This window comes from Mastigoproctus giganteus, chromosome 9 (assembly GCF_048544385.1).
Source record: "Mastigoproctus giganteus isolate SK-2022 chromosome 9, ASM4854438v1, whole genome shotgun sequence".
NCBI classification, from domain to species: Eukaryota; Metazoa; Arthropoda; class Arachnida; order Uropygi; family Thelyphonidae; genus Mastigoproctus; species Mastigoproctus giganteus.
In genome coordinates this window covers 106,875,251-106,887,634 of record NC_143583.1, presented here as the reverse complement: position 1 = coordinate 106,887,634, position 12,384 = coordinate 106,875,251, and the positions used below count along the sequence as shown (strand labels likewise).

The 12,384-nt window shown below is 37.5% G+C and overlaps 1 protein-coding gene across 2 annotated transcripts in view; it reads right to left on the bottom strand.

Annotated features, from left to right (window-relative positions):
* Positions 1-12,384, bottom strand: part of LOC150080626 (glycerol kinase-like) — a 420,206-nt gene that overhangs the window by 188,165 nt on the left and 219,657 nt on the right. For both annotated transcript variants that reach the window (XM_090381601.1, XM_090381600.1), the window contains exon 10: positions 1,322-1,364. In XM_090381601.1, the coding sequence (XP_090237727.1) occupies positions 1,322-1,364 (43 nt within the window). The remainder of the gene's footprint in view (positions 1-1,321; positions 1,365-12,384) is intronic.

Here is a 12,384-nt window from a genome sequence, read left to right as displayed (position 1 = left end):
ATTCATCCCTTTCCTTCTAGTGTTTACATAAGTAAAGAACTCTTTGCTGTTTTTCTTTGCATCCTTTGCCAAAGATTTCTCATAATCTGCCTTCAACTGCCTAACCTCCTTTGTGACTTGATTACAGACAAGCTTATATCTGCCTAGACTTCTGTGTCACCTGATAATTTATATGCATCCCATAGATTTTTCTTCTCTTCCACGAGCCTCATTAATTCATCTGCCATCCATTTAGGCCCAAACCTTAAACAGTGTTTCTTAATTGGAATGAAAAGCCTAGTAGCCTCCAAGATTAAGTCCCCGAAGGCTTCCCATTTAGAATTCAATGTTGGTAACATCATCAGTTCATCCCACTGTACAGAATTTAAAAACTTACGAAAGCAAAAGCTCTTCCCTTTAGCCTTGATGGTAATTACACCTTTAAATAATTCCCATATCAGTACATTGTGATCACTGTCACTCAGTGGTTCCTTTATCTGCAAATCCTTAATTTATGAATAATCACTGCTGATAATCAGATGAAGGGTATTACTCCCTCTTGAACATGCTGCTGTAGAAAACAGTCATCCAATAAATCCAAAAAAGTCTTGCTATCGTGCAAGTGACCAACCCACAAGTTCCAGTCAATATCTGGAAAGGAAAGTTAAAATCCCCCATTATAAGACATTCTGATTTACTGGCCCACTCTTATTTCTCTGCACAATTTCTCATTATATTCATCAGATTCATTAGGCCTATAACACACACCTACTCTCATTTTTCCTTTCCAGTGCTCATGTCATGCCAAACAGACTCAACATTGAATTGTCCACCAACATCAATTGGATGCTCTTCCTTAGCTTACATTAGCAAAAGACACCTGTATAAGATAATTATACAACATTGTAGTAATACGTATCATATCTGCCATAATGAGACATGAATTTTATGCACCCTTTCTATGAGTAACATATTTCAACAAGTCCACCCAAACCCTGAAGAGTTTCACTCTCCTGCCCATCTATTAAAGCCTTGGCTGTGTTATAAACATAAGTTTATAAAGCTTCACAAAGTATAAATTTAATGTAAATAAATGGATATCAAATACACTTTTTAACTTTTACTTTTAAAACTATTTGTTTATAAGAATATAATCAAAAATATTATGATAAAGGCAAAATGGCATATAATGGTATGGTATTGTAATGCTACTTACTTCTAGCCAAAAGTATACATGCTAACAATATTATGGGAAAGGATATAAAAGCTCCTGAAGAAGAGATTGTTAAGAATCTTAATAAACATGTCAACTAATTTCTCAAGATCGGAATTAAAAACATACCAATTTTCCAGTATTATATAAAAGAAAACATCCCGTGCCATATCTGAAAATAAATTAAAAGACCTTACAAAAGTAGCAAAAAAAAAAAGTTAAAACTTTCTATATAAAAACAAAAATAATATAAAGATAAGAAATAAAACCACCTTCATTATTTTTAACCCTTATGTTCTATCTATATAGGATTAACCTACTATGAGTCATTTAAATCTCCAGCTGACCAGCCAGGCCAAAGTTACTTATATTGTCTGTAAATGACACACATTCACAGGCTAATCTGCATGCTTTTCAAAATGAAAAATCCACAATAAAGCTCGGCAGGGACTATCCCATGAGACCAAGTAACTAGAACCCAAAGTGAGAAAGTACATTATGGAATTATCAGTACACAATGATAATCAAATGCAGACCTTCCCAAATATTTGATAACATATGAAGCTGCCACATCCTAGATGGATGATCCAAATTCTAGAAGCAATACGAATATAAAATAAAACACATGTTGAATGTACTCATGAGCAAATTCAGCCTATTTATTATAAAAGTTTGATGTCTTTTTAATGTTATGATCTTTCAATCTTGTATATTTCTATTGTAGAAATCCAATGAAATTATTTATTCAAAGATGAATAATTTAAAGAGATGAGATATCATCTTTTAAGGGCACAAAGGGTGATATTGTTGTACACATTGACACTAATGACATTAAGAGTAGGAGATCTACAGATCTACTTAGCAAGTACAAGTCACTGCTAAAAAAAAGTCATGAGTTAGGGTTAAATTTGAAGGTTTCTGCAATTCTGCCCAGACGCAATAGAAGGGAGTATATGATGAGAACCTTGTCGATCAATTCGGTCCTGGAGGGACTGTGCAAAACTCATGGGATAGAATTTTTCTCAGTGCTTGTTAACAGGAGAGACTGTTTCTACATGGATGGGATACACATAAATAGAAGGATGCAAGAGTGTTTGCTGATGGAAAGGAGGCAGTGTTAGGTGGGTTGGAAAACTAGCTTGGGGGGGATTCACAGACTAAAAGGTTAATAGTAGCTGCAGCAGAGGTGAAAGTGATTCTTGCACTGCTTCTATCAGAACGAGCAGCGGCCTGGACAGCAGAGTGCTGGGGGAATTCAGGGACTGGCGGAAGTCATCATGAAACAAATAAATACATGGGCTGCGTTAGGGTAACTAAGAATAAGAATAGATGCATGTGTTAGGGTAACTAAGAATAAGAATAGATGCATGTGTTAGGGTAACTAAGAATAAGAATAGGTGCATGTATACTTGCATGTACATTAATGTAGAAGTATGGTAAATAAATTTTAAAGGATTTGAAGTGCTGGTCAAGACATTAAAAGCATATATTGTAGGGATATCAGATATATGGTGTCCCACAGATATAAGCAGTGCAGAATTGGAATTTGGGGAGTACAGTGTGTACAGGGGCTTAGAGGGGAACAGGCATTCTGTGTGTTATCAGACACACAGCCTTAAACACTGATGGATCCAATATCTTTCTATTTCAGAAGATTTAGTAGAAGTCCGGTTGGGCTGTCTCCCTAAAATCCACTCATACACACCTTCTTGATGGTAAGCCCTGCTACATCACTTAGGTGGCAGTGAACGTGTAGAGTGGTTCTCTTCAAGATGCCTAGTCAGCATGAATTTTTTTTTTTTTTTTTTTTTTAGGAGCATTAGCAACTAAGGCCATATTGCTCCACCCAGAGGGAAGATAAGTTACTGGATTACTGGAGAGTTGTTAAAATTGGGAGGAAGAGACATGACACAGAAACTGGCACAACTTTTTGTAAAATACATTAGGAAAAGTGTAACCCCTGGGGAGTAGAATAAGGCAATCATAATATTAGTGCATAAGAAAGGAGACAAATCAGAAATTGGAAATTATAGATCAATCAGTTTGTTGTCCCACATCTAAAAGTTGTTCACAAGGATTATCGCTAACAGATTAGAAAGAAAAACTTGACAAGAATCAACCGAAAGAGCAGACTGGCTTTAGGGCAGAATTCTCAACTATGGATCACCTTCACATAATATCACAGTTAATGGAAAAAGTAAATGAATATAAAACTAGAAAGACAAGGCACAGAAACCCGATATGTTATAATTTTGAAGAAAATATATGAAACTGCTATATACTTCATTAGACTAGACAAAGACAGTAGAAAATTTAAAATTGAGAAAGGAATTTGACAAGGAGACACAATATCTCCGAAGTTGTTTACTGCTGCCCTTGAGGAAGCATTCAGAAGATTAGACTGGTTGCATAAAGGAGTCAATGTGAATGGAGAGTACCTAAACCATTCACGATTTGCAGATGACATTGTGATCATAAGCCATGATCCCAAAGAATTATAGGAAAATCTTAATCAGTTATGCAGAGTTGGTAAGAATTTCAGACTAAAGATGAATATGGCTAAAACAAAAGTAATGATGAACATGTATGCCACAGAAAGGGTTATAATCTTTGAAGGAGCAGTAATTGAAAAGGTGGATTCATATACTTATCTGGGACAAGTCATTAGCTGTAATAATGATAAATGGCTGGAAGTCAAGAGAAGAATAAATTTTGGTTTGTTTGTTGTTGTTGTTGTGGGGGTTTCATGGTGCATAAGTTACTTTGGCTATAATGCGCCTATTCGTTTATATTAAAGGAAAAGAGAAAGAATCGTACTGTCTGAAATGTCCTTAATCAGAAAAGAATAAAAATTCTAGTTTGCTTCAGAAAACAGAAAAATTCAGATATATTGGCCTTGTCACCAATCAAATTCTCTAGGGTTATTGGTTGTTGAAGGATAACCAGTGATTGCAGAGTTGAAATTCTGTCTTGTTTATAATAGGGGCAGTCAATGAGAATGTGTTTAACAGTAATATTTATATAGCAATGTCGACACTGTGGTGGATCATCTCCTGTGAGTAAATGAAGGTGGGTCGGGTAAGTATGACCTATTCCTACTCTTGAAAGAATTACTTCTTCTTGTCTTGATGTCTGGACACTGGAGAGCCAGATTTTTGGAACCTGTTTAATCTGAAAGAGTTTATTATTTGTTTGGGAATGCCATAGTGCTGTCCATTCTGATAGGCATGCAGCATGAATCATTAGTGCATAGTCTGAGGCTGGAACAGGGATATTGGTTAAATCTAAGCTGGTTGTGTTTTTTGCAGCTTTATCAGCCTGTTCATTGCTTAAAATACCAGAATGTGCTGGTATCCAGCAGAAGGTGACCAGTTGATGGCGTTCTTTAATCTTTAGTAATAATTTTCAAATTTCATTTATAACAGGGTGAAATTTATCTGAGGAACTACACAAAGTCTTGACTGAGCTGAAGGAAGCCGTGTAAATTACTGATTTTAAAGAGCAGTCAGGAGAGAGATTTTTTAAAGTTAGTTTAATTGTGAATAATTCAGCGGAAAAGATACTGAATTCAGGAGGAAGGGCTGCTGATACAATTGTATTCGGAAACACTGCAGCTGCTCCAACTTTTGAATTGGATTTTGAGCCATCTGTGTATATTGGTAAAAAATCAATATATTTTTGAATGTGAACAGCATGAACTTGTCTGATATTTGATGATTGCAAAATATTCTTTCCCCACTGACAGAGATAAGTGTCACAGGTCGGTATAGGAGGTTGAACCCATGGTGGTCAAGTACAAGTGGCACATTGTACGGAATGGATGGATATATTCCAAACCTGCAGTAGTTCAAGAAGGCGATGACCGCTGGTTTTACTATGCTAGGTTTATTTCTGTACAGAATTTCTAATGGTGGATTGAAAAGATATGGCTGAATGGGATGCGAGGTACAACTTTGTATCTTGACAGAATACTTCAGCAATAGCAATTTCCTTCGTAAAGATAGTGGCAGCTGTTGTTATTTGGTTTTTAGGAGCATTAGCAACTAAGGCCATATCGCTCCGAGGATATGCGGTGGTCAAACCCTGACCTTCCCACATCCTCCATATTTGGTGGTGACGGGCTCGAACCCCGGTCTAATCAAGAAGCGTGTGCTACACACTTTTGCTCCTTCCCACCTGGCTACGGAGGCGCCCGATATAGTGGCGGCTCGTGAGCATCAATATAAAGGCTATGTGCTGGCAATGTTCTGAATGCCCCAAGTGCAATCCTCAGTGCACTGGGTTGAACTGGATCAAGCCAGCATAATGTGCTCTTTCTGGCAGAGTCATAAATGGGAGCTCCATAATCAAGACGGGATCTGATTAATGCCCTGTATAATCGAAGAAGGGAGGTACAATCTGCACCCCACGTTTGTGCAGATAAAGCTCTCAGTATGTTTATCTTTTTTAAGCAGGCAGTACGTACTTTTTTTAATGTGCTCTAAGAAATTTAATTTGTTGTCCATGATTAAACCTAGAAATCTAATGTTACTAGTGACTGGGATGGAAATATTAGAGATGTGAAGTTCAGGATCGAGATGAAATTTGCATTGTCTACAAAAATGGATAGCAACTGTTTTCTGCTGCGAAAGCCTATAGCTGTTACGGCTGGCCCATTGCTGTATTTCATTTAATGATATCTGAAGCTGTCATTCAATAGATCTCATATTTTGGGAATGATAGGAGATGGAAGGATCATCTGCATAAAGGTAAGTTTCTACAGTATTTGGAAGTTGTTTAGTGATAGAATTTATTCTTAGGGTGAAAAGAGTGGCACTCAGTACTAATCCCTGTGGAACACCTTCTTCCTGAATGAAAGTTGCAGAGAGGGCATGTTGGTATCATACTTGAAACGATCTAGTGTGTAGAAAATGCTTTATAAAGATAGGAAGGTTGCCCCGCAGACCAAGAGAGCAAAGGTCTCTTAGTATGCCATGCCACCAGGTGGTATCAAAAGCCTTCTCTATATCTATGGAAACCATTACTAGATGTTCATGCTTAATAAAGGCATTACGAATGGCAAATTCAGCCTTAACTATAAGGTCCAGGCATGACCTGTTTTGACGAAAACCATACTGACTATTGCTCATTAACTGTTCTGACTCAATGATCCAGACGACTCTACAGTGGACCATTTTTTTTTAGAATTTTGCTGAGGCAGCTTGAGAGAGATATTGGTCTATAGCTGGATCTTTTCCGGTTTTAGGAATGCCAAAACAGTAGAATGATGCCAAGAAGTTGAACAGACATTTTTTTAGAAAAATACGATTGTAAAAGAGCAGAAGGAGACACAAAGCTTTGTCATCAAGATGTTGTAGCATGACGTAATAGATTCCATCAGGTCCGGCAGCACCATTGTAGGCTGTTCCGATAGCATGCAAGAGTTTGGAATATTGTAGGGGTTTGTTATATGGCAGAAGGAGGGCAGTTTGGAAATTAATAGAGTGCTGTTCTGCAGTGTTTTTAATTCTCTGGAAAGGTGGAGTATAAGCTGCTGCCGCTGAGATTTCAGCAAATGTGTTTCCCAAAGCATTTGCGATATCTAAAGGACCTAGATCTTGCCCATTATAGGACAGAATTGGTGAAGGTACGGTAGGAAACTTACCAGAAAGCTGCCTAATTTTTTTCCATATTATTTTGGTGTCAGTGTTTTTGTTAATGCTTGATGCAAAATGGATTCAGGATTCTTTCTTGGCTTGCCTTTGTATGAAACATGCTTTTGCTTTTGACTTCTTATAATTTATTAGATTGGGTGTTGTTGGATATTGCCGAAACAAATTCCAGGCTTTATTTTTTGCTTTTTTGGCTTTTGTGCATTGCTCATTCCACCAATAATTATAATACTTATGAACCGAGGGATTTGATAGTGGTATTGTTTCTTGAGCCACATTTAGGAGATGTGACGTGATGTATTCTGTCACATCATCGATAGACTGGAGATGGATTTTTTCCTCATCAAATGATATTGACGACCGGAATTTTGCCCAGTTTGCTCGGGCAAATTTCCATTTTCTGCAGGGTTGAGCTGGAGGAGCCTGTGCTATTAATAGTTTGCATATGATTAGGAAGTGATCACTACCCATTATATCATTTAAAACAAACCACTCTATGGTCGGGACCAGTAATGGAGAACAAATGGAGAGATCTATGGCTGAGGTATGTCCATTTGGGAGCTGAACGTCAGTGTGTGTGTGCAAGTATTGAGTATAGTGAGATTTATTGCCTCTATTAGGCTCTCAATGAGTCAACCTCGTCTATCTAATTTAGGATCGCCCCATAAGGGGTGGTGCCCGTTGAAGTCCCCTAACATACAGAGAGGTGAAGGTATCTGCATAAGGAGATCTTCAAGATCTTTTAAACAGTAGGTATGGTTTCGCTGAAAGTAGATTGATGTTAATGTTATTTCAATATGGAGCGTTATACGCACAGCAACAGCTTCTATTTCAGTTTGAAGTGGAATATGTTTAGTTGGAATCTTTGATTTTATCAGGATTGCTACACCACCACCACCACCATGGGCAGCATTTGTTGTATTACGATCCATTCGATAAAGGCAATAGTTCTTTATTGAAGGAGAAATTTGCAAAGTTAAGTAAGTTTCCTGAAGACAAAGGGCAACTGGAGAAAATCGATTAATTAGATCTTGGATGTCGTCTGTATTGCAATGAAAGCCTCTGCAGTTCCATTGTAAAATACAAGGCATTATTTGTGTTTAGTTGATGGAGCTGATTCTGACTGCTTTTTGAAAGTGACTGGTTTATGACGTTCCAATTTCTGTTTGTCTTTTTTTTTTTTTTGGAAGACTGGCCGACCAGTGTCCATTTCTTCTTCTTCGGTATGGATTTCTAAAAGAGGATCTTCCTGTATAGATGTGCCATCGGTGTCCATGGTTGTGTCTCAAACATTTTTCACTATATTTGAATTTGTAATACATGGTGTGGTAGCTCTCACTGGAGGAGGAGATTCCGCTGGTATTGTAAGAAGAGTATTATTTGCTTGGTCTGAGAGTTTGGGTTGTTCTTTACGTACATTTGGTTTTTCCTCAGAGAGGACAGTTCTAGCCCAATCTGAAATTGAATTATTAGTAGGAACTGTGACATTAGTTCGAGTAGAGACTGTTTGGTATTTTTTAACTGCATTAGCATAGGAAATATTTTTATTCATAGTAGGTGCCACTAGTCTTCTCGCTTCTGGGTAACTGACTTTGTTCTCAACTTTGTATTTTACTATTTGTTTCTTAGTTTTCCATTTTTCACAAGTTCTGGAATAGGCAGGATGATCACCTTTGCAATTTGGGCAGGTCATTTTTGTAGTCGTACAGTCACTTTGTATGTGATCCGAGGAACCACAGTTGGGGCAGACAGGAACTCCTCTGCATACAGTTTGTGAGTGGCCATACTTTTGATATTTAAAACATCTTAAAGGATTGGGAATGTACGGGCGGATACGGCAAAGTAAATAACCTGCTTTTACAGAGGAGGGTAAGTTGGGTGTATTGAACGTGAGAATAATGTTTCTGGATGGAATAAATTGATTATCTTTTATAGTCATTATACGTTTGGCTTGAATTACATTTTGTCCCTGCAGCTCTTGGGTAATTTCTTCTTCTGTGACATTTAACAGGTCCCAACTGGATATGACACCCTTAGATGAATTTAGGGTTGCGTGAGGAGATATTTTTACCGGAATGCCCGCAAAGTTTGTAACTGTGAGTTTCTCTGAATGCCTGTGGTTCGTAGTTTCCACTAGCAGGTCTCCTGATTTCAATCTCTTGACAGTCTTAGATCCTGCAATACCTTCATGTTTTTGTATTACAAAGGGAGACAGTTTGCTCATTGGCTGACTAGTAAGGGAGTGGAAAATTAAAAAAGGATGGGCAGGGTTGCTCCATCTGATTAGTCTTCTGTCTCTTTGGATGATCATTTTCTAAGTTGTGATTGGGGTCATGATTAATATAATTATTTGTTCTTGAGCTAGAAGAAAGATGGACTAAGAAAATAACAGAATGGTATTCAGAAGGAGCTAGAAGAAAACCTGGAAGACAACGACGGAGATGGATATATGAAATTAACGAGTTCATGAGTAGTAAATGGATGTCCATTGCACAAAACAGAAGGAATTGGAAAGTTGCTAGAGAGGCCTTCATCCTGCAATGGAGTGAAAATGGCTGATGATGATGACTATGTACAGAAAGGATAGACAGGATAGGAAGGGAGGAAGGATTATGCTGTTAATCAAGAAAAAACAAAATCTAAGGAAGTGAATCCAGTTGTACATGGACAGGGCAATGTTGAGTCTGTTTAGTGTGACATAAGCACTAGGAAAGCAAAAATTAGAGTAGGAGTGTGTTATAGGCCTAATGACTCTAATGAGTATGACAAACAATTGCACAGAGAAATAAAATGGACCAGTAAATCAGATTGTATTATAATGGGAGTTTTAACTTTCCAGATATAGCCTGGAACTTGTGGATTGGTCATTCGCACACTAGCAAGACTTTTGTGGCTTTATTGGATGATTGTTTTCTGCAGCAGCAGCATGTTCAAGAGGGAACCAGAGAGGATAATACTCTTGATCTGGTTATCAGTAGTGATTATTCATTTATAAAGAATTTGCAGATAAAGGAACCACTCGGAAGCAGAAATCACAGTGTACTGATGTGGGATTTACTTACAGATATAATTACATGGAGGGTAAAGGGAAGGGTTTTTTCTTCCATAATGGTGACTACCGTGGTCTCAGACAGTTTTTAAATTCTGTACAGTAGGACCAACTGATGATGTCACCAACAGCAAATTCTAAGTGGGAAGCATTCAATGAATTAATTGTGGAAGATACTAGGCTTTTCATACCGATTAAGAAATATTGTTCAAGGTTTAGTCCTAAATTAATGTCAGATGAACAAATGAAACTTGTGGCAGAGAAAAAAAATGCATGAGATGCATATAAATTATCAGGTGACACAGAAGCCTATGGCAGATATAAGCTAGTTGTAATCAAGCCACAAAGGTTAAGCAAGCAAAGGTAGCCGAGAACTATTTGGCAAAGGATGCTAAGAAAAATAGCAAGGACTTCTTTACTTATATAAACTCTAGAAGGAAGGGGATGAATCACATTGGTCCACTTAATATAGATGGTTCGACTATTCATGATCCTTCTCATGCAGCTGATAAACTGAATGAGTATTTTGCATCTACATTCACACACGAAGAGTTATTAAGGGAGTAAAATGTAAGAAGTTTATCAAACGGTAGCAGAGTGCTTAATGATTTTGTAATAACTGAGAGCAAAGTGGTGGAGAAATTGTTGAGATTAAACATAAGAAAGGCACCTGGATCTATCCAGTTATATTAAAGGAGGTGGCAAAGGCAATAAGCAAACCCTTAGCCATAATTATGAGAGCATCCTTGGACTCAGAGGAAATCCCTATGGACTGGAGATATGCAAATGTCCCCAATTCACAAAGGGGGTATCTAAGGATGACATGAACAATTACAGACCAGTTAGTTTAACTTCTGTTTCAGAGAAAATAATGGAGTCACTGGTTAAAGATGCATTGCAGGATCATCTAGACAAGACTGCAATAATAATTCAGACACATCATGGGTTTGTTAAGGGAAAGTCTTGTCTGACAAATTTTATTGTATACTATGATGTGGTTTCAAAGGCACTGAATGCAAAAAATAATTTTGATAACATAAACTTGGATTTCAGGAAAGCTTTTGACACTGTTGTGCATGGAAGACTACTGTATAAATTGGAGCAGTATGGTATTAAGGGTAAGCTGCTACAATGGATAAAAGGGTGGTTGAGTGGAAGAAGACAGAGAGTGGTAATCAATGGACACTGCTCTTCTTGGTCTAATGTTATTAGTGGAGTCCCCAAGGGTTCAGTGTTGGAGCCACTGTTGTTTTGTATATTTATCAATGATATTGGTGAAAGTATATCAGGCTTAATGTTGAAGTTTGGGATGATACAAAGGTTGGCAGGGTTGTTAATGACAGTAATGGCAGTGTGCTGCTGTAAGAGGCTCCAGAAAATTTGGGCAGATGGGCTGAGAAGTGGCAACTGAAGTTTAACATTGACAATTGCAAGGTACTGCATATGTAACCGTAGAGAAATGTACCAACCGTGTGCTACTACACTTAGTGCGGTAGAAAATGAAAACGATCTGGAAGAAATTGTGCAGTCAGATATGAAGTTTTCTGAGCAATGCAGACAGGCCACCAGAGCAGGTCATAAGATATTGTCAATGATATACAGGAAATTTGCTAGTAGGAAAAAAGGAGGTGATTATCCCTTTGTTTAAGGCAATGGTCAGGCCACGTCTTGAGTACTGCATACAGGTCATGAGGCCTCATTTTAGGAAGGATGTAGAGTTGCTTGAGCATGTATAGAGAAGGGCAACAAGATTGGTGAGGGGAACAAGAAAGGCCTAAGTTTTGCAAATTTCAATGGCCGGAGACTAGGCACCTGCAAGGATTTTTTTTTTTTTTTTTTTGGCTGGTGCAGCATAAGCTTCAGGCATCCTTGCACCATGTAGCTAATAATAATAACAATAATAAAGTCTTGAATGTGTTGAGCATGCTGAATTCTGATGGGATATTTCTGCTTGCTCAGATTACAAACCTGAGGGGGCATAAAATCAAATTGAGGTAAGACAGTTGTAGAATAGATGTGCAGAAATTTGCCTTTAGCTAGTGGATAGTTATTTGCTGGAGGAAACTTCCATCTGTCGTTGTGGAAGTTGATAGCTTAAATAAATTTAAGGAGGAACTGGACAAACTTTTAGAGGGAATGGATGTGTGAAACTGTTTTTTTTTGGCTGATGCTACATAAGCTCATATGCTTGCTTTCTTGCTCACATGCCTCCATTACTACCACTTCCTAAACTTCATTTTTTTTTTAATTGAATTATGCAAGTTTATTTTAATTTTGTTCATAAAGATAGCTCATATTTGACTAGCAGTTTTCTTTGGTAGTCAATAAGAAGGATAACAAATGTGTGACACATTAAACAATGAAAGATTACAGTAAGACTTAAAGTACTGTCTGAATTTACTGAAATTAATTATATAGAGATAGTTTAATTTTATCAGTACTCACCTCATTATCCATATATTATATTTTGAAGTTCATTGAAAAGATGAACT